Genomic DNA, 23,479 nt, shown 5'->3' on the forward strand with positions numbered 1-23,479 from the left:
GAGGGTGGGAGTAGCTTTGGGACTCCTCTTACTAAACTTTTAGAACAATCCATTTCTCAAAGAGTGTGGGAGGGAGACAGACAGAAGTGGATGGCCCCAGACCTGGATTCACCACTTTAAAATCACGAGTGGGACTTGGAGTTTGGGGATAATTCTGCTCTTGGCCCAGAGAGAGTGAGGTGGAATATAGCAGAGTTTCTGTGGAAGTTTTCACTCACTGGGGGAGCTGAGTGAGAGAGCATTAAGAGAGTGGTGAGTTCTGTGTTGCTGCTTTAAAAATGTAATTAAAAATGTGTGCGTTTGTGTGTGCCAGTGTGCGTGAAGACACACAGAGAGAGGGGGACTTGAGAGAAAGAGTTGCTCAGAATAATTTTTTCTTCATACCTGTCATTATTAAGTGAAAGTGGAGTCTCTGAAATTGAGTTGAGCAGCCAGTTAGTGCCCTGTGGAGAGGAGAAAATTCCTGCTGACAAGAGCTCACAGGAATTAATACAAAAAAAAAAAAAAAAAAAAAAAAAAGTTTAGCTGAGTGATGAATATAAAGTTTATGTTGGCTTTGATATTTTATTTTTTCCATTCAGATGCAGTAGGTAACCAGGTGGATACCGATGGAGAAGGGGAAGCAAAAAGAAGAGGAGGAGAGGAGAGGAGAGAGAGAGAATAGTAGTGCGGGTTAGAAAAAGGGGTTCTCCAAACTTCAGTGGGAACCAGTTCACTGTTCAAAAACCTCAGGGACATCAGGTTACCTCGTCTCTCTCTCTCTCTCCCTCTCTCTCTCTCTCTCTCTTTCGCTCTCTCTCTCAGTGTCTTTCTCTCTGCTCAAGTTACACAACCCTCAAAGGACTTGTAGATTTTGATGAGCTCAAACGTCCAACGTGAAGTGTGTTGCTGAGTTTATCTTCACGTCAGGGTGGGGTCTGGTGTTTGTATGCGAGTGCATTTGATTATACTTCCATGTGTGTGTATGTGCGTGTTTGTGTGTGTGCGTGTGTTTGTGTTTAAGTGTATGTGCTAAAGACAGACCTCATGCCTGCCACTCCTACCAGGGAATTCCTTGCAGGCTTTGACAGGGGAGGAATGTCAGCGCCACCAACATTTATGCACACAGACAAACAAGTATTACACACCAAAGGCTTAAACAGTTTCCTACAGGTACAATAATATGCTCAGCCTCATTTGGCCTCTTGAGCACTTGGACGTAATTGAATCTGGAGCCCACAATCATCTACCCACTGTAGATGACTGTGGTATGTGAGAGCCACATTTCTGAAAGTCACAACTTATCTTTCTGTCTTTCTGAGTTCTTTTCTCTCTCTGTTCCTGTCTCTGACTCTCTCTCTCTCTCTCTCTCTCTCACTCACTCACACACAGACACATACACATACGCACACATCTGTACATTGTTTCCGTATTGTAGTGTGTGGACACATCTGTCTCGTATAAACAAACTTATCAAAACTTTGAGTGAAGGCCAAGGAGAAAAAAACTCTCTCAGGAGAAAATGAGCGCCGGCCTGTACAAAAAGATATTCTGCAAATTGTTTATGAGCGTCAGTTTTGCTGCCAGTGTGTGTGCGGGAGAGGAGCTGACAGTGTGTATTCATCACCTCTATGTTGGTCCACTGAGGAAGTGGAGAGAGAAAGCTGCAGCAGGCTGGCTATATAGGCAACATAACACTGCAACAGATAAACGCATGTGCTGTCCCCATGTGTTTACCACAAGGTAATTCAGAGCATAATGCATATAAGAGATATCTGTCAGACTCACAGGGGCATATACAAGTCAAACAAACTCGATAGCATTACTACAAATGGCTTCGACTGTATAAACTGGTGTGTGTGTGTGTGTGTGTGTGTGTGTGTGTGTATGTTGGGCAGATGGACAGTGCTGTTTTCCCTGCAGACAAAGATGTCTGTGATTATTCATGACCCCTCTCAGGTTTCCCTTTGATGCTGAATTACAGCTTTCCCTACGTTAGCACAAGTGTGTGTGTGTGTGTGCGTGTGTGTGTGTGTGTGTGAGCAAGAGAAAGAGAGAGAGAGAGAGGGACACAAAGTTCATGACATATATGTGTATGCATATGCTTGTTTGTATGTGAGTGTCAATACACAAAAGTTGCATAAATAGATTATCTTGCCCATGTTACATGGATTACTTCTATATGCATTTTGATACATTTTAAAATATCTTGATCCACTTAGGTTAGAGCCTGTTAAAACGTTATGTTACTGAAAGGTCTGAAGAATTTTAAATGTGCGCAACTGCTATTTTGCATATGGCTTTCCAGTGAGGACCTGCGATAATGAGTCACCATCAATTTGGATTCAAGAGCCAAAATTGTTACACTCAGACTAACATTTCAAGATTTTAAATTGTATGCCACTGCTAATTCTGCCCTAGGCTTTCCAGTTGAGGGCTGTGACAATAAACAATAATCAAGAGAGTCGCACAAGAGCCATGCAAATCTATGGAACTGCCATCACCCGGACTATGACAGGAAGAGACCCACCCCATAAATACATGAAGAATGGCATAATGTGAGGTGTCTAGACTTCACAGGGCTGTTTGGGACACCTGGGCAGGGGAGAGGCTGCTACAACACACCTGGACAGTCACTTTGAGTGTGGCCGTTTTACCTGAATTCCTCAAGGCAGCTGCTAACAATCGCAAGCACCCAGAACTTGCACAGCATAACTGTTACCTTACCTGAACACCAGACAGATGATTGGGCAAAGGAAATATTCTCTCTCAGTCTGCACATTATCCAGAACAAAGGCTGCCTGTTTGGACCAAAAAAAGCAGAAAATGACAATTCACGGGTCAAGACTTTACATGCGGCCCTGCTTTGGTTGTCTGTCCTCTGGGTCAGTAGAGCCCTAGCCTGGCACAGGTCAATGCACAGAATGGGGTAAGAAATTCTGGTGTCAAGTTAGCCAGGTGGAGTATTCTGTCTGGAATTGGTGTGAGAGGTTAATGGTCAGAGCTCAGGGTCATGTCTGTGTTTGTGGAGAAACAGGGGGGATCTGGAGGTCACCGCAGATCAGGATCATGGAGAGGTGAATTGAGGAGAGGAGAGGAAAGGAAAGTAAAGGAGAGCCACTGGAAAGTATGGACAGCGTCACTCCAAAGTTAGATTCTGCATTAATTCTTGCTGAGATTTCCTATCCAAACATCTTTTCACAATGTTTGAAAACAACTTTATTCAATAGAAATCACAGCTGACATTGTTTGACATTTGCAACTTACTGGATTTGGATTAGATGGTTGTGGGACATGAACAGAATTCCATTGTCCCAGCGCAGTTCCCCCATATGGACCTGGTTTTCAACTCCTTTGCGGCGTACAAAACCAAGAATAATACTGTCCTCTGTTTGGAGTTTTCCGTGTATTGGAAAAGCTAATCCAGGGGTGTTACACAAGTCAGTCTATGTGTCTGTGACTGCTGAAGATCAGCGTTGGACAGGTGCTCCATCAAAGCCATGTGTTTGTCTATTTCAGTGTCTATCTGTGCGCATGCGACATATACGTGTGTGTGAGTGTGTGTGCGCATGATAAATGCTTCAAAAATGACAACTAAATATGCACACATGTCTGCTCACTCCACATTAAATGCCTCTCTGACTTTCAGCTATGGCGTGCTCTCATCTCATGCCCACGCGCAAAGCCCAAACACACAGTAGCTGATAAATCACAAATCACCAAGGCTGCTTTTATTGCTAAAATAACAGTGTTGTGGCAGTAATGTGTTGACTTAGTAAACGCCTAATATGTTGAGCTGTTTTACCGCAACCTCAGTGCGCGTGTGTCTGTGTGTGTATGTGAGTGTGGATTGAAGTGATGACGCCGTCTCATTCTCACTTTCCCTCTCCTTCTTACTAAAGTTGTCTGTAGCTTGTCTGGACATGAAACTTTCTCTTGCTGCTATCTGCATGCATACATGATCTCTTCAAAGGTACAGATTCACTCCAGCACACACACACACAAAAAAAATTGTATTTGCAACTGGATGCCTGGGGATAAATATAATTCCCAACCATGTGGTACATGTCTTATCTTATTAATTCCAATGTTATTCGAGACAAGAGAAGATAAAGTTTACGCAATGAAAGAAAGTGCACAGAAGAAATAGATACACAAACCACATGAGCATTGGAGGACTGTGGTTTGTGTGTGTGTGCGCATGTGTGTGTGCATGCGTGTGTGTATATATATATATGGGTGTTTGTGTTGGATACGCATCAAACACACACACACCTTAGCCCCAAGGGTACATGTGAAGCAGCTTATTATGCACTTATTCGGATTATGCCACTTTGGGAATGAACAGTATGCAGCAAGTTGAGCCATTGGCTAGTTGTGACAGATTGGTTTCCAACACTATGAGCAGGTTTGGTGTGTTAAATAAATATAAAATGTGCCATTCTTTTTACAGTTGTTTTAGCCGACAAGGATTACTAAAATACTGCCAATGCGCGAAAGATTTCACAAGCTGTTTTCTCCTCCTCAAACAATCTGTTTTATCCGTCAACAAGTTTCATTTAGGTTAAAGCTTGAGGATAAATGATGTGTCATGAACAGTTCGGGGAGCGTGATCCTGTAGGAGGCCATTTCTCTCAGCTGGATGCTCTGTTAAGGCCATGCATTGAGCTTCACGGTAAATATTCATTTATCTACACCCCTGCTGCAGGTCACGTACACACACACACACAGACACACACACACAGGCACTGGAAAAGAGCCACTCTATCTCTTTCACCATAGCTCTGCTCGCACAGTGAACATGGCGTGCTGCTAACAGACAGAGGATGGGCCTGGGAGGTCCCAAACAGACAGGTGGTTGACATCAGCAAGAGATAGAGGCAGGGAGGGGAGAGATGGACCGAGGGAGATAGGAAGGCAAAGAGAGAAAGAAAGAGAGAGAGAGGGTCAGAGACAGAAAGAGAGAGAGATGACAGAGCGATGTGGAGACCACACAGAATAGAAAATGGCTGGGTCACATCTGTAGTGAGGGGTGAAACTGTAATGACAGAAAATGAGGGGAGTGTAGACAACATCACATTTTTTACACTCTTTAGAGGATCTGATACATTCCCGGCAAGACACATGCATGCTTTTGCAGTAGTAAAACAAAGATTATTGTTCTTGCTGGTTCTGTATTGGAAAGATTTTTTTTGGAAGCAATTTTCTTGCTTTTGAGTTATGATATTAAAAAAAGAACATATTTATACCAGTTGACAGAGAATGATGATTGAAACTGTTTATAGAGAACAGCTTTGTGACTGTGAGCTGGAGTTGTTGGAGACATTTTTGCTGTTGCATCTACAATGAAAAATGAGTTCAGTAATAACATTTGAGGATAAAGATCAGCCTGTCAGTTTTGGATTATGGCTCTTTAATGGCAGCGACAGCAGGGTGTCCCAGTGTTTAATGAGGTCGCCCCCCAAACCAGGTTCAGCCCAGTCCAAGTTTGATTCCCCCAGGTCGTACCTGTCAAAATATCCTGGTCCACGATACCTAAATCCTTACCTGCTGCTCTCGCTAGTTGACCTTGCGCTCAAACCCAAAGGCCCAAAAGCAAAGTGAACCGATTTTGTCAAATCCATGTTACACTAACTTAAAACAGACTGACAGCAGAAAAGACCAACTTCAGCTTACAGCCCAGGTATTTCCATTGTCTATTGTCTAGTACTGTTATTAGAGAATATTAAGAATATCATCATGTGGATAATTAAATGAATGCACGCATATCATAATGTCTGACGCAACCTATACCCTGTTTACGTCTATCCTTGGGCCCACACCCATGCTCATGGCATCTGAAAAAAGCAGAGTGCAAGTAGGGTGTAATGGAAAACACAGGTCTCGAGAGTGAGCACATCTGCCTGTTTACGCCCACGTTTCACTTGATATTCTTCTGCAAATTTACCTGAGTGAGTCATGATCACTCCTCTATTGCTTTGCATGCTGCAGTGCTATCATGACAATCCACGGGCCCGATGTTGTCAGTGGCACATCGGTGATAGATGCAGTCAAAACATGAATGCATTTGCATTGTGGTCATATCAGCAGTCAAAGGAAAGTCATGGAAACAATGTGTTGAGTCACATCTATTATCACCATCAGTGATCAGTGTAGATCACCATGTCAAAGATGGGAACCTGTCGTGTTTTCATGATTTTGTGATTGAATGGTGAGATTTCAGCAAACAAGAGTGGCTGGTTTATGATGAACCAGTACGCCAAAACAGTGTGATTACAGTCAGATTACTGTCTCAAGTCAGCTTCTCTTATTTGCTGAGATATATGCCTTTGTGGGCCTTGGGAAAAAACAGCACAGCATAAAAATTACTCTCCTCTTTCCCCACTCCCAATGGTGACTGGTGCCATGGCGAATGCAGTCAAATGATATTTTATCCGTCAGTTTGTTTGTCTGTTTTATATGTCATTTTTTACAGTCGTGAGGCATCAGGCTAAGTAAGTCCCCCGCTCTGACACTGTTTACAGTGTTTTTTTCCATGTGTCTGCGCTTTGTTCTGTTAATTTCTTGTCAGCAGTGTGCAAACTCACCCAGAAAACATAATGCACATTCTGGATTTTTTCACCTGTGATCTCAGTGAATACAGCCACAATAAGATAAAAAAAAAAAAAAAAAATGAAAAAAGAGTGAGTTAAACAGTGAATGAAGTGTGGGAGCAGCATAGCAACCCAGTAGTATGAGAAGAGACACACAGGAAGAGAGCAGTGTGGTCGAGCGAGCTAGACAGTGAATGAGGAGAGAGAGCAGAAGTATTCAAAAGGTTTTGAATCACCGCAGCCATGGGAGGTTCTTCACCATACTCTTGTAAGTGCACACACACACACACACACACACACACACACACACACACACACACACACACACACACACACACACACACACACACACAAAAATTGTTAATTGGCTCTGTAGTTTGTGAGATTAGCCGCAGACCGACAGACAGACACATGCACACAAACACACACACACACACACACACACACACACACACACACACACACACACACACACACAGACATCACAACCAAACACATGGCTCCAGGCTCCAAGCAGTGAAGCAGTGCTTTAAAGCCCGTTCATAGGCAGAGTCTTTTCCAGAGTGTAACTGAGACTTATTTCACCCAACCAGTGTTTAACAATTTAAATTGCCTATGTCCCAATATCCTGGTACAGTTCTTGAGGCTCAGTGGCATGGCAAGTGGAGAAACCTCTGCTTGGACAACAGAGATGCTATTCAGGCTGTGGTCCAGTGTATGTCCCCAGAGTGAATACTGAACAAGACCTACATGGGACTGATGTTTTGTTGTCTGCTGGAGCATAGAGGGGGGGAATGATTTTTCTGGTAAAGCTATTGGGAGGAAAGAAACAGGGATGAAGCCCCATGTGTCCCCTTTATCCTAATGGTTTCTAACTCCGTCTCCTCTTCATTCCTCATTCCTTCCCTGTCCTTGAACTCTTCTTTGTCTGTCTTTCTGCACCCCCACAACCTCTCCATCCTTCCCACTGGTTCTTTCTATCACACGCTCCATTATTTGTTCTGTTCCCCAGACATTTCACTGCCCATCTCTTCCCCACCCTCGATTACTTTTTTGCCTCTCCCCATCCCTTGACGTCTCTGATTCCTTCCTCATCATCCCTCGGTCTTCATCTCTCTCCATGGCCAGACAGACATTTTTGTCTCGAGCTCTCTTCTCACTGCTCCACTGTGGGATCTTAGATTCTCACCAGGAAAAGGGAGTTATTACCACAGCAATGCCAAAACATTAACCACTTGTCATGAGAAGACTGTAGGATGTCAAGGTCATAAAAACTAGGGGCCTGGAAAACATGTTAATCATTGTGCTCATCCTGCTTTCAAGGGCTGGAGGTCTGGCCTCCTACGTCTGCTTGTCCAGCCCAGGGAATGGGTGGGGTGGCTGGGGATGGGCCCGGTTCTAGGGAGGGAACCAGAGAAGAGAGGGGGAGAAAACCTCTCGTTAACAAAGCCACAATGCTCTTATCACAGATTTGTCCAATTGCCAGAGCAACCTCATGCCGAGAGCTTTATCCGGTTCCAAGTCAGCAGCAGAGAGTTCATATTAAGGACATTAAACGCCATCACATCAAATCTGCTGCTTCTTAAAAGCCTAGAGAACCCTCTAAGCAATTTCAAGAGAAACAATTGTTTCAACTTAACAGTGGTGAAACAAAGTCTCCGAGGTGCTTAACAAATTGGATTACTTTTGTTGCCACATTTTCCTTTTGTTTACATATAAAACAAAAACATCAGACATGCTTTCAGAGATAAATCTAATTGAGACCGGAATCCCACCTTTTCATGGACATTTCCAGAAATTCACACATTCTATAATATAAATTTAAATTAAATTCAACATCAAATTTAAATTAAATTCATCATAAATTTATTTTTTAACAAACAAATGAAGGAATTCCATTTTTTTTAACATTAAAGTAGTTCAAGTGCTATAAACCACACTATAAAAGATAATATTCATCGGTGTACAAAGAGCTGCATTGTTTCGTTTTGCAATTTCTAGTTGCTACTCATCCCTTTTTCCTCCAAATGTAATTACTGCTGAATCCTGCTCCAAGCTAAAATGTTGTTTATTTTGGATTACTTTCACCACACCACAAGGATTCAATCTTTCTATTATGATAAATGCTTGCTCATATTTATTGTAGGACAATGCATAACCATGGGGAATAGGCTGAGGTTACAACGTAGTCGTGTCTCTGCTTCGTGTCAGTTGTGCCCGAGCAAATCAAAAATGACTCTGGAACAAACGTTGTGCCAAGGATTTACTTAAGAGTTTGACCACATGTAGCTTTATGTGTTGTAAAAAAGTGTGAAATGTCAGCTCTTATGTGACAAAAACGATCTGGATGCCAGTTTTTTAATGAAGTCGTAAGATGCAAGCCAAATAGTAGGCCTTTGGTTCCAACACTGTTCCAGTATCATAGCTGGCAAAGGGACTGTTATCACTGTTTAAGTGCCTCTGTGCTTTGCTGTGATGCCAAAACCAGAAAGAAAGATACAAAGATTGGGTGCTGATTTAAAAAAAAAAAAAATCTCTTTTTGCAAATATTCATCATCCAAACGTTTGTTTTGACAGATACTTTGATGTTCATATGACAGGTTTACTTAGGCAAGTTTTCTCATTCAGCTGAAGAGTGGTGGCTGTCTAAGTTTTTCCTCTTGAATAAATACTTGGACATCGACTTTTCTAGCAAAGATGGCAGAAGTGGCTTGAAAGTGGAGCCATATGCAGACATGAGGCAGACATCAGTCCACTTGTTTTGATTTTCCCAGTTCCAAGAACAATTCCTTCCAGTGGGAATGCTAATTGAAAAGCTATTGTCAGTGATTTTCTGGCCAAAATGGCAAGTGTTGGTGAAATCACTTGATAGCTTCTGAAGCAGTAAGCAATTATCTAAAGCCCACAACACACAAAACTAAACACACACGCACACATAGTCTTGGTTAGAGAAGTTACAGGGCGGCTAAGTTGGAAAAGAGGCACAGTCTTAGGGAAAGGAGACCAGATTTTCACTGAGGTGATCTATGGATTTGATCAGAAAGTAGTTGTGTAAGTCTCCAAAGAAAAACATTAAGAAATGGCAGAGATGGATTAGACCCACAAGAGCAGCACCCTGCACCTGCACACACATTTACACAGTCTTGAAATCTGTGATCCCTATTCGACACAGTTACAACCACGTATGCAAGGGGAACATTAGGTCAGATTCCTGGAGCATAAAGGGAGAATCTGGATAGACAGAGATAGACAGACAGACAGAGGAGTTAGACACAGAGACAGAAACAGAGAAAGAGAGAGGAAGCACCAGGGGGATAAGATACTACAAGTCAGCCAAAGACACTGGCCCAGTGCCAAAGCCCAGTCCTTTTAGTTTCCTCACCTCGGCTCCATTCCCCTGATATTCTCAAGATGCCCTAGACAGACGAGTGGACTGCCTGAATCCCCCAAACACACGCTTTTATTTTACCACATTATGACTGCTAATGAGGAGAAACACCTGTGTGACACGCTGGCGTCATGGAGGGAAACTTTACAGGCTCCTCAACCACACATAGAGCCCACACTCGATAATCAAAACAAGAAATGAAAATTCAGATATGGAATTCTTGGCTTCCCCTTCTTGACGCATGGCACCTTTTTTCATGATTTTTTATAGGTAAAGATGTTTGAAATTGCGGGTCATAAAAAGTGAAGCCAAAGATATTTGAGTGCTGGTGTTGGCACTGTGTTCCTGAGCTGGGAAGTGTTCACACAGTGGATGTGTTAAGTGCCTGCCTGTATGTTTCTGGCAGCACCGGCCGGCTAGGTTGAAAGAAAGGTCAGTGTTCTGAAACCCCATTTGTTTTGTATGGAATACAGTTGAAAGTTCGGATCTTTAATATTTGTTTAATATCCCTTTATAACCCGTTTAAAATTGTGAATACATTTACCTACACATTGCGTGCGCCAGGCCTATTTTATTGCTGCACTCAGTATAGCCGTGTAATATAAGCTGATGGAGAGTGAAATACAGCGGTGCACATGCTCACGTTCTCCTGTTACATGTTCTAGCAGTTAATCAGTACATAACATAATTCTTCATGCAGTTATAGCTGTTCTTTTGTTCTACGCACCGTTTGTCTTTGTACGGAGAAGTCAAGTGCTTTTACAGGTTCGGTGTGCCTGCCTCTTTGCCGCTGCCTGTCTCTTTCTTCCTGTGTTGTCCGGAGGCCAGAACAGCAGAATTTGCTGTTTGAAGTATCCCTGATGCACAACAGGTGCCTCAGTTCTCACAGCAAATGGCTTTCAAACATGAAGATGAGGGGAACCGACAGGGAAAAATCTGATCGCTTTCATCTCTGCTACTCGCATTACTATTGTAATGCACTCAATTCTAAAAACATTCCCTTTTTTTCTCCTAGTCTGGCAGGAAAGCGGTAGACGGGAAAACAAAGGTAAAGAACTGTCCCAAGAATCGGTTCTTCAACACTTAACTTAAGGCAGTTTTGATGTTATGTCAAAACATTCATCTTCATCATGCTTGCTCCTCACGTAGTGTTATTTTCAGTCCAGCTCAGAACCAAATGGTTTTATATTTCTGTTGAATGTAAATTACCTCTTAGACAGAATGTTAGAGCCTCAATGATTTGAGCTCAAGCAGAATTTAAAGGCTTACTTGGTTCCAAAGTCAAATGTTTAGATCATTTCTCCACCATACAATATGCATATTTTGGCTTTAAGAGCTCTGACATTACCACATAAGCCCCATAACAGATGCAGTGCATATAAAAGCAGTAATGATCCTGCATAGAGCCACTGCAGCAATTTAAAGACATGGTTCTTCAAATTGCTGTGAGATGCATTCCATCTATGAGAATTTTGCTTCTCTAGGAATAGCTAGCCCACAAGGAGCCTCTGAATACTGTCTTTTTGTGGTGTAACAAGTTTGGTTTTAACTGACAATGCATGACATCATTTTGCGTGACAATTCATGGCAGTATCTAGACTATTGTATCATTTCCACATGGTGAATTGTGTAAAATGTGACAAGCTGATCGTCTTCCATAGAACACAAGCTTTAGGACAGAAAAGCAAAAGTTGACTCCTCTTTTACAATTGTTTTGAATGGTACATTAAACAATGACTAGCCAAAGGGGGAAAGAGTTTAGAAATCATAACACTACGACTTTGCCAAGAGAAAATAACACATCATGGAATGCAATGTATTAATAGTTTTTGTACTGTGCAAGTTTGCATGCATGCCGCTGTATGCAGGCATGTATTTAATCCCACATGTGTATTTGATAAGGAGTTTCATTCTAAAATGAGGCACCCGTCATTTTAAATACTTGAGGACTTGAAAATAGTCACAGTTAAAATGATTTAAACAGTTGCACACTTTAAATATTGAGCAGTAAATATCAGATAACATTTCTGAGAAGCAGATATCTTCATGCATGTGGGTGTATGAGTGTGTAAAAGAGACAGAGAGAGCAAGCTGACCTGGCAACCCTCTTGATAATTATTTCCAGTGGATGACAGCAAGCGGAACTGCACTACACGGAGTCGATGAGAGACACGGTGGAACTGTTTACCTTCCTCTCTTTCTCCTGCTCTTTCTCTCGCACTCTCTCTTTCTCTCCGTGTTATAAGGACTCATCCGTCAGTCTCTTTTTCTCACCCCTTCATAATCTTCTGCTGTTGTCAGCACTCAGACAGAGAGGTGTGTGTTTGTTTGAGGGGCCTGTTGACATGCGGCCGCTGCACATCTTTTAACAGGGACTTGTAACCAATGAGTAATGTATCACACAGAAAGGAGGAAACCCAGGCAAACTGTAAACTAATCTCACTTTGATGGCACTAGTCACTTTATTATGATGACACAGTCAGCACTGTACTTTAACCATATGATCTGACAGCATGCAGATAACACAGCCTGACCCAGTGAGGCATTATGTGGACCGCAAATTGTATAATGTGTGAAAAAGTGTTACTGGCAATTAACAGTGTATTTCTGGTACCAGTAAATGTGTGGCTGGGCTCCATCGCCTGGGGTAAAGTAATTAGTCTCTGTCTGCAGTGTTTTCCCTTCACGCTCCCTACTGATTGGTTTTCCAGGTCACAACCTAGCAGCTGCATGACTTATGTCTTTTTCCAGATACTTTCATCAACTTTGGACACCTCGTTTAACCAGGTAGTGCCTTGTCAACGCCGGGAAAGCTCATGCCATCACAGCATTTGACAGGGATGGAGGACTCAATAGAAATGGTCTTGATTTACAGTTTGGCAAAATCTGTGGATGTCGGATGCTAAGCCACATCAGGCTGACTTGCAACGTCTGTTCTCATAAACATCCTCCTTGGTGCCAACTTCAGAACTGCATAAAGCATGAATCATAAAGAAGGTCGCAAACAACTGCTTTGTTTATACCGCTGTGTATTAATACAGTATGTTTAGTGTCTGGAAATATGGAGGATATCTGTCATTCTGTGGCATTTGCTCAAATGGTTTCAGAGGCAACATCTTTCTGATTACTGGGCCGGCTCATGTGATCAGGATGGATTCTCCAGGGCTTCTACCACATGTGTCTATGTACTGCCTTTTGTCTAGTTGTTGAAGTGCGGACAATGGATACACTAATATGTGAAACAGTATTACAGCAGCTTTAATGAATGGAGTAGAGCTGCTGTGAATAGTCAAATAATCAATAGTTGGCAACTATTAAATTAATCGCCAACTATTTTGACAATCAATTTATTGTTTTGAGTCATTTTAAGAGGAAAATTCTCTGCTTCCAGTTTCTCAAGTGTGATATTTTTTTTTCTTTTTTTTTTTTTTTAGTTCTATACTATAGTGAACTAAATATGTTTGGACATATGAGGATGTCACCTTGGACTGTGGGAAAATGTGATCAACATTTTTCACCATTCTGGCATATTATGGACCAAACAAGTAATAGATTAATTGAGAAATCATCAACAGATTAATTGATAATGATAATAATTACTAGTTGCAGTTTTAGGAACAATTCACGGCCTTGAGCAAGTGGAAGTACAGGGAGCTTTGCACACCACTCTGCAACCGAATACGTAGCGTGAGACTTCCTGTTTTATCAGTACCATATGCATCGCCTTTCCTTCACCGTGTGACTGAGGGTATGTCTCAGTGTGTAAAATCCACTGGACCATTTAATATATCTTTTTCTATTCCAGTCCCAGTCTGCACCCTGTAAATGTTCCTGAAATATCTAGCTTTCCAGTACAGCTAACACTAAAATGGGGCGAGCACTGATCTCTAAAGCAGAGCATGGTTTTGTTTCCGCAAAAGCCATTAAACAAACAAACAGCAGTGGGATCACATCCAAACCCTGTTCATTCAAATACAGAGAAACCACAAGAGCATCTCAAGAGTCTGTGCATTTATGCCTGTGCGTGTGTGTGCGTGAGTGCCTGTGTATGTGTGTGTTTGTGCATCTCCTATGCTGCGTGCAGAATTTGTACGAGAGCCTGGGACGGGGAGACGGACAGATAGCCTGAAAGAGAGAGAGAGAGAGAGAGAGAGAGAGAGAGAGAGAGAGAGAGAGAGAGTGAAAAGAGAGAGTGAGAGAGTGTGTGCTATGATCCAGCGCTGAGATAATCCTATAAGTCAGAGGTGCTCTGTAAAGCGCTCTGACCCCTGTGCTCCTGCACTGCAGTGTTTACGCTGGCTCCACTGGCATTAAACACAAGCCACATATTTTTAACATTAGGATCCTCCCAGCTCACCCAGGGCCATGTAAATAGTGAGCTGCCCGTCAGCCTGGATCAATCAACTCAATGGCTGTTTGGACCAGCTCCATATGTGAGTGTGTGTCTGTGTGTGCATGTCTGGGTGTGTGTGTGTATGCGTCTTCATCTGTGCTTCCTCGTCTGTGGGTCTCCATGCGGCATCCTTTGCAAATTTACATTTGTAAAGCTTGATGTGGAAATTGCTCTGTGAAAATTGCTACTATGTGAGCACATGTGCAAAAAAGTTCAACACACAGCAATAACCTAGTTGTCTGGATTCTGTTGCAGCCAATAGGATAATACGAGGTCAGTTATCTCTAATTTCTGTCTCCAGAGATCACTGCCTCTATCTATCAAGATCACTTGAGTATACAGTAGATGCTATGCCAACCCCAAACTGACCCTGAGGACAAACAAATGTGAAATAAGTGATACATAAATAGCAATCTCAAGGACTTTAGGACTCTCAGCTTGTGGGAAAATACCTGAAAAGTGATCTAAGATGCTGATCCTCTCTTATGGGATTGGATTGCTCCTCTTAATGGGAGCCAGGCCAGTGACATTTTGATATTACTCAACAGCTTGCTGTTGTCTCCGAGTGGCAGCCTGTGCAGGCTATGTAGGCAATACTGCCCTCTTTTGGTCATTTTATATAACACTGGAACACATTCAATGCATATTTGTGTTTTGATGTGCTCTCAATACAAAGGATATCTTTGTCCAGATTACCATGAGGAAATTTTCCCTATGTTTAATCCTCTCACCACATGGAACAAAAATTGACATTTTAAGATAACACAATAACAAGATGAGGTGTTTACAAGAGGCACTACAGATTATAGATCTCCATTAACCAGAATTACTGACACACCTGTTCTAACTCACCCCAGTGACCTTTTAAGATAAAAGAGGGAGAGAGAGAGAGAGAGAGAGAGAGAGAGAGAGGGAGAGAGAGAGAGAGAGGGAGAGGGGGGGGGGGGGGGGGGTGAGTATGTGTCAGGGTATGTGTGTGTGGCCTCACATATCAAGGCACCTAAGCATGCAAATTATTCATTAAAGCAACCTTACAAGCATGCATGCACAGAATATGTGCGTGTGTGTGTGTGTGTGTGTGTGTGTGTGTGCTTGTGTCAATGCATCTAAGAAACCTTGTTTGCATGTGCATGTGTGTGTGAATGACACGTGTGCGTACACAGACCTTATTAATGTTGTATGTTCGTGTGCAGGCTTCTGATACACATGTAATATCTAATGAGGTGTGACATGCCACACATTCTAACCTATGGCATGTGTAAGCACTGAGAGTTAAACACGGTGAGTGTGTGTGTGATAGGGTCAGATAATGACAAACTGTGTATATCTGAGAGGAGGAGTGAACGGGGAGGAGAGAGGAGTGCCCAGAGTTTTGAAATACTCTCTCTCTCAACCATCTCCTCGACACTGCCAAACCTGCTGCATGTCTACCTTGCATCTTGAATTGTAGCACTTAGTATATTTTCTTGTGTAAAACAGAACAGTGCAGTCCTTTAGATTGCACTGATGAGAGGACGTATGTACTAACACACCTACTGAATTGTGTTATATGTGATTTTAAACTAATTTGAAACAGTTAAATATGAAATTGAGGATAGAGGGAAGTGCAGACTTTTTAGATTCAACGGACAAAATCATGGATTAAGCATGTTATTGAACAGAGAGTCAGGCCAGGGATGAAAACCATACAGGCTCAACCAACATGAAGACTCAGCCATCAAATTTCATGCTTATTGCACAATTATGGTCAGTTGAGTCTACACTGTCCTCAATCCAGTTGATCCCCTGCATTTTTGCCTAGTGCACCTTCAGTGTTTTTAGCAAAAGCAACAGCTGTAAACAGTCAGATACACTGTGTGTGAAAAGCTGAATCCCCCAGGAACTGAGGCAAGTTTCTATTCTTGGCAGCACTGCTCTTGAGGTTTGTCCTCACAACTGGAGGGACATTCCCACGTCAATCAATGAGAATTCACTGCACAGCTCCCATGTACTGCATGTACTCTGTCAATAAATGCGATCCATCAACAAGCTGTGTAGAGGCGTTGGGAGATTAATGTGATTATTTATTGATCCCTATGGGTAAAATCTGTTTTCGCTTGTCCACCCTCCAGACAGGTCAGAGCTCAAGGTCAGCCAGACTCTCATGGATATTTTGGAAAGGGTGACGCATGCCGACATGAGGCTTGAACATGAACCCTCTGGGTGAAAGGACTCGCAATGCCACAATGCTAGTTAGAGTGGTGCTTGTGTTATATTTGTCTGATTGATAATCTGTTGAGGTTGACACATTTTGTCTGTGTGTGTGTGTGTGTGTGTGTGTGTTTGTTACAGAGCTGTGCGGTTCAGGGGGTCCAGATGGCAGGCATGAGGGGCCTGGCCTGCACTGGAGTCTGGCTCTAGAGTCCACAGGGGCTCACACTTCAACTGGACACATTCCACAGGTACACACAAACACCGTCTGCACAGTAACGCACAACCAAAATACATTTATAGACATAGTTCAAGGCCCAAAGATTTTTCCGTGGGAGTGAGAATGGACAAAACATTTTTCTTTTCACACAGAGCACTAAACTGACAGGAAAAAAACCTTTTAATTGTTCCTGTAGCAAAGACGTCGCATTACAACTGGCAGGTTTAGAGGTTCAAATCCAGCTGGAGAACTCCTGCTAGACTATGTTTGTATTCATAGTCTATGAAGTGGCACAATCCTTAAAGGAATACTTCACCAAAAAGTTATCTATTTTGTGTTATATCTTGTTTTGCCAGTTGAGTCTTTGACCCTCTTTGACACTTGGCAATTATGCATTGGGCACCTTTAATCTCAGACATCATAGACAACAAAGTGTCCAAAAACTGTTATGATTTCTGTTGGCATGGAGTTGATGATTTAAAAAAAAAAAGCCATAAAAAGGATATGAAAACATCTGTTTCCCATTCTCTAATTTCTCATGCAGTCATACAAGTCTTAATTTCCCATTGCTGTGTTCAGTGCATCCAAAGCTAATGTAAATACACTGATAAAATAAATAAATAAGAAAAATGCCTCAAGAAAATGCCTCATGGATGAGCAATTGAGTGTGACTGCATGCACAACTTTCATATTCACTGAGGACAACTTGACACCCACCTCCAACTTCCCACTGGCTTCAGTGAGCCTCAGTCATTGCACTGGCTGAAACATCAGTGTTGCCAATGAGTGAGAAGGACTCTTCACCAGTGAACAAGCTGGAGCTGGAAGAGGATCGCTGATGACTGTGGGAACAGGGTGTAAGTAATCAGACCCACCCACCAATGTCAGCAGGAAAGCACAACTTGTTAATGTTCTGAATGAGTTTTACCACTCCCTTTGCAGGATTCAATAATATGGCTCCAAGATCTCCATATTTTGCCAACCACTTTTTGCCTTCTCTCTCGGCGGAATGCCCACATTCTGCAGGGTGAGTGGACACAGAAACGGAAACCCCAAAAATCTGTCCATCCCCTGAAAACACGAGTCTGGAGAAGGCTATAATGAACATGACAAAGAATTGTGCAGAGATAAATGGGCATGAGACACAGCGCTCAGTTTAGCAATTGTCGAACCATAATTACGTTGGTTTGAGACATTCTGAACATAGGCAGGGAGACTCACGACTCAGATTGCACCACACAAAGAGCTTTAGAATTTGAAACAGACGTCAGCATATCTGTTTGTGGAAGCCACTGATCAACTCCATGCTACAACTTTTCCTCTGGGCACTGAAAACCACTCATAGGGAGTATATGATAAAAAAATATATAGCTTTTAGGTGAGGTGTTCTTTTAACTCCAGTTTCTGGCATATGTAATTTGCATTTTTTTTTCTTTCATCTTTCTCAGGACGTGTGCCCATGAGGTCGTCGCCACTGGTCCTGCTCCTCCTGATCGGCGTCCAGGCTGTACTGAACATGGGAGGTGGACGGGCCCTGAGCACCGGGGCAGCCAACCACAAAGTAGGACAGCAGACAGCAGCCAATCACAGAGCAGGACAGCAGCAGACAGCAGCAGGGGACCGCCTCTCCAATCATCAATCTTCACAGGAGCATCAAAGGACCAGCCACCATAAGACCAGGAGGCCCCATCGGGCAGCTTCACAAAACCAGGATAGGAGCCCTATTGTCGGACACTCTATATCAGATTCCGCCCTTGACTCCTCCATCCCAGAGGTGGACCCCAAGCTCTTCTCCAAGAGACGGTACCGCTCCTCACCCCGTGTTGTCTTCAGCGAAGTGCCCCCATCGCACAATGCCCTGGAAAGTGAGGGCGATGACATTGGGGGCATGAGGGGGGTGAGGGTGAGGCGCAAAGCAGGGTCTCAGCCCATGCACCGAGGAGAGTACTCAGTCTGTGACAGCATAAATAACTGGGTGGGAAACTTGACGCAAGCCATAGACATAGCTGGGCACGAGGTGACAGTGCTGTCCAATGTTAAAATCAACAATGTGGTGAAGAAGCAGCTCTTCTATGAGACCACCTGCCGATCCCCCACACACAGCCCTGGAGCTAGCAGCGGGGGCAGGGCAGGGGTACGGGGCGGCAAATCGAAGTCAGAAAATTCAGGCTGTCGTGGCATTGACAGTCGCCACTGGAACTCCTACTGCACCAACACACACACATATGTACGTGCCCTGACCGTCTACCAGGAACAGACTGCCTGGCGTCTCATCCGGATCAACGCTGCATGTGTGTGTGTTCTCAGCCGGAAGTCTTGGGGTGGACGACTGGGGCACTGACTGGGGAGGACGACTCCTGACCACTGAACTATGAATTCTAACCCCTCACACACACACACACACACACACACACACACATACACACACACACACACACACACCTTGCCACAAAACACAAACATTTCTTCTAAACAGCCACTGCAGCTTTATTGCCAATACTGTAATCCTTTTCCCCACCTCCGAACATACATGCAAACACACACTCACATAAACACACGCTGACCATAGCCTTCTATCCTGTCACATCAGCCACATATGAAAATTGCACACACACACACACACACACACACACACACACATACACACACACACACACACACACACACACACACACACACACACACACACACACACACACACACACACACACACAGCTTCATCCATCCAACCCCTCGGCCCCTGACCCTACCTCAGTCCGAGAAGTCCTGGTTGTTTTAAGTTATGAGGACTGCATGTCATATTTATGGTTTATACAGTCAAATATAAATATATATGTGTATATATACAAAATGAATTCAAGCTTTTAATGTTGTTGTTGTTGTTGTTGTTGTTGTTGTTGTTGTTGTTGTTGTTGTTGTTTTTGTTGTTGTTCTTGTTGTTCTTGTTGTTGTGTTGTTCATGCTGTTATTTATTAAACACCTCAGTACTTGCCTGGGTTGTTGTGTCCATTCTACACTTGGGCTGATGGTCACACTTTGCCTTACTGTAACGTTTTTAAAATGATACCGCTGAACTTGTGTTGCACTAAATCGGTGGTTTTCAAAGTTCCCGAGGGTCCTTGTGGGGCTTCTTAGCAAAATGAGGAATATAAAAAATGTATGAGTGGTTACTTTAACACTATGCTGTAATCTCATCACTTTGAATCTATTTGACAACAAAACAAATTAATACTTAACCTAACTAAACAGGGGTCTTTAGGGCAAAAACACTTCAAAGGGGAATCAATGGCTTAATGAAAGCCAGCCAGGGGTCAGGAACATGAAAAAAAAATTGAAAACCCCTGTTCTAAACACCAAGTGTAACTAAGAATCACTCTTGACACAGCTTTATGCCAATGTCAAACACAAACCGTCCAATGGAAAGTATGGTGGTGGACTGCTTGATTTCGTCCGTGTTAAATGATCCAGACATTGATAGCACAAGCCACATGACAATTAGTCAGCATTTAGAGATGGAAAGGTGTAATCTATCTCAGTGCGTTGAAGTAGCACAGTTCAAATATATAGTTACTTACTGATAGTTGTTCAAAAATGGCTTATTGTCACATTAATACTTGGACATCTGTAACCATACCAGGCTCCCTCCAAGCAGATGGAGTGCAATTTACACCATGCAGACCTGCAGGTCCAACTCTGCAAATTATATACACAGAGGAGGAAATTAGAGTGGCTATGATGTTCCCAGCACGGTGAAATTCCTGTCACCTTGGACAATTGATGGGGAATGCATAGCTTGGGGTGGAAAGAGGGGGTGGAGATCATCCATATGTGAGGGCTAAAAAATAAGGAACACATACAAAAAAGACCACAAAAGTGCTATCTGCTTTGACAATGTATTACTTAAAACTTCCACACGATTACCAATGTTTCTCTTGTGTAAATCAACATAATCCAGAAGTAACAAACCAGTTAGGCAGTGGCAAAAAAAAATTGTCTTGATATTCTAAGTGCTTTCCAACTTGTGTTACCGTGGTGATTATACTCTCCCCATGCCAGCCATCCATCACTGACTGTTTATACTGTCTGATGATCACAGTGTTAACCAGGAAATCGGTGCCAGCCGGAGACACTCACAGAAGATGAGAGGGAAAGTCCTTCATCGTCGACTGCTATGGCCTCGGCTGTGGGCTGAACACCTGGCTCGCTTTCGGTCCTCTCTCACAGGATTCAGCTAGACAATGCTACCCTCTTGTGGTTAAGTACAAAATGGAACTTAATGGGTGCTACTTTCAGCTGGAGAAGAGGACTGCCATCAAACCACATTACAGAGCACTCTCTTTCTCTCTCTCTCTCTCTCTCTCTCTATCTATCTATCTATCTATCTATCTATCTATCTCTCTCTCTCTCTCTCGCTCCCTCACCTCTCATCCACTTCTCACTAATAGTTCAATCCTGAACCTCTGCTCACATCAACACCCATCCCAGGTGCCTGGCAGTACTCTCACCTTCCCTAACAGTGCTTCAGATCACACATAATGCTTTTTTTTGCTGTGAGTGTGTTGCCAGGAAACCTCACCTTCAAGCCTCTCTAATCAAAGGTTTCTGCAGAGGACTCGATAGATACTCTCTCAAGTTGTGCTTTGCAGCAGCTACAGTATCAGGCAGTATCTCTGTGTGTGAACACACATCAATCATCATAGGCCTTGGAGAAGAGATAATGGATTGTGGATGTGATGTAAAATTTCTAGCGAAGGCATCATATTGTCTGCAGTCTTTTAATGTTTTCCCGACTTTTTATATTGCAAGGTAAGTTATTAGATGTGACCAGAGTAAGGCACTTACTGCTCTGTGTAAAAGTAAAATACTGCAGTTGTCCTATGCAGCTTCCACAAGTCACTGTATGTAACTTTGAATGTGAACCATGGCGTTGCAGGAGGGGGACAGTTGTTCAGTCGACTTCCCCTGGACCACACCATGCAAGTTTCAAGGTGGGGTCCAGGGTCCCCCAGGGGCCCTTGATGAGCTCCCAAAGTCTCCTAAACAAAGAGAAGCATCGTTTCAGTTCACTATAATTTAATACACTAGAAACTGCTGTTAACTGTTTGGTATTTCAACATTAAATTTTATTCACACCACTCTGAATCCACATGTCCATGGTAACATATGACATCTTAACAATTTAATAGTGGTGCCTAGGGCAAATTATAATAACTTGGAGCTCAGCTCTGTGGAGTGTACGGCTCAAAGTGGACCAATAGACAGATACACCAATATCCACTGTGGAGTTTTCCAGCTCCTTTAGGGTTATCTGTGGTCTCTTTGTTGCCTCTCTGATTAATGCCCCCCTTACCTGGTCCATGAGTTTTGGTGAGCAGCCCTCTCTTGACGAATGTGTTATGGTGGCATTTTGTTTCCATTTGTAAATAAAGAATTTAATAGTGCTCTGTTGGATGTTCAAAGTTTGGGAATTTTTTTATAATCCAACCCTGATCTATACTTCTCCACAATTTTGCCCCCGACCTGTTTGGAGAGCTCCTTGGTCCACATGATGTCACTTGCTTGGTGGTGCCCTTTGCTTTATGGTGTTGCAGACTCTGGGGTCTGTCAGATCAGGTGTATAAATACTGAGATCATGTGGCAGATGATGTGACACTTCGATTGCCCACAGGTGGACTATTTAACTAATTATGTGATCTATGAAGGTCATTGTTGGGGCTTTATAGCATAGGAGGTGAGTACATATGCATGCACCACTTTTCAAGTTATTTGTCATTTCACTTCACCAATTTGAACTATTGTGTGCACGTCCATTACATAAAATCCAAATAAAAATGCATTTAAATTACAGGTTGTAATGCAACACAAAAAAGTCACACGCAGAGGAGGTGAATATTTTTGCAACCCACTGTAGTTACAAAATAAACAGTAGATGGTGCTATGCTGCCACATTTAAAAGTTTCATTCACATTTCAACTCATGTCTGTTTGCTTTTCTTATCAGGAATCCGGGAATGCTGCTGTCATAACAACATTAAACAAGTGCTTTTTTCTTTTTCTTTTTCTTTTTTTTTTTTTTTTTACAAAATGATGTTATCATGAACTTCACATCATAAAGTATATTGTAATGTGTGTATTGAGAAATCCAGATGAACACTGACAATCACAGCCAGCGAAGGTTTACAATCTGTCTTCAATAATGACCTCAGAGCTTAGAAAACGGCCCAGGCTCTGACCCAAACATGGGTGTAACTGACAGGCAAAAAACAACAGCTATTACCGGTCCCACCCAGTCAGGAGAGGTGGAGAAACACATGGCTGTAACTCAAATAGTGAAGATGCTGACAACAGCCAGTGCAGGAGTGATGGCTACAAACTTACAACAGGCCCTGTTTACATTCAGCTTATTCACTGCAACATAAGCTCAAAAATGGTTATGTTCAACATTAGTGATCTACCATAGCTTAACAAAAGATTTTAGTAAATTTTGGAACTGAGTATACTCCACCTATCTACTGTAGCCTATGTGTCATGGAAAAAAGAGCCTTTTTATGTCAACCCCATGCTGGGCTGTTCAGCCACATGGCAGAATAATTTCCACAAGTCATCTATTTGTTATCTGTTACTTGAAGGGAGTCCTGCACAATTTAGAAGCACGTAGCAGTAACTCTGCTGCATGCCACAGCTCTGCATAGCTCTCCGGTTCCTCCAGCAACAGAA

General features: G+C 42.8%; 1 protein-coding gene across 1 annotated transcript; it reads left to right on the plus strand.

The window, feature by feature from the left end:
* Positions 1 to 79: 79 nt before the first annotated feature.
* Positions 80 to 19,422, plus strand: ngfa (nerve growth factor a (beta polypeptide)). The gene is made up of 3 exons (XM_030056094.1): positions 80 to 252; positions 16,685 to 16,794; positions 18,212 to 19,422. The coding sequence occupies exon 3, from the start codon at positions 18,223 to 18,225 to the stop codon at positions 19,102 to 19,104; it is 882 nt and encodes a 293-aa protein (XP_029911954.1). The 5' UTR covers positions 80 to 252; positions 16,685 to 16,794; positions 18,212 to 18,222; the 3' UTR covers positions 19,105 to 19,422.
* Positions 19,423 to 23,479: the final 4,057 nt, after the last annotated feature.

The sequence above is a fragment of the Myripristis murdjan genome, chromosome 7, assembly GCF_902150065.1.
Source record: "Myripristis murdjan chromosome 7, fMyrMur1.1, whole genome shotgun sequence".
Classification (NCBI taxonomy): Eukaryota; Metazoa; Chordata; class Actinopteri; order Holocentriformes; family Holocentridae; genus Myripristis; species Myripristis murdjan.

Coding starts and splice junctions, on each gene's coding strand:
- ngfa (XM_030056094.1), top strand. CDS start 18,223: ATGAGGTCGTCGCCACTGGTCCTGCTCCTCCTGATCGGCGTCCAGGCT.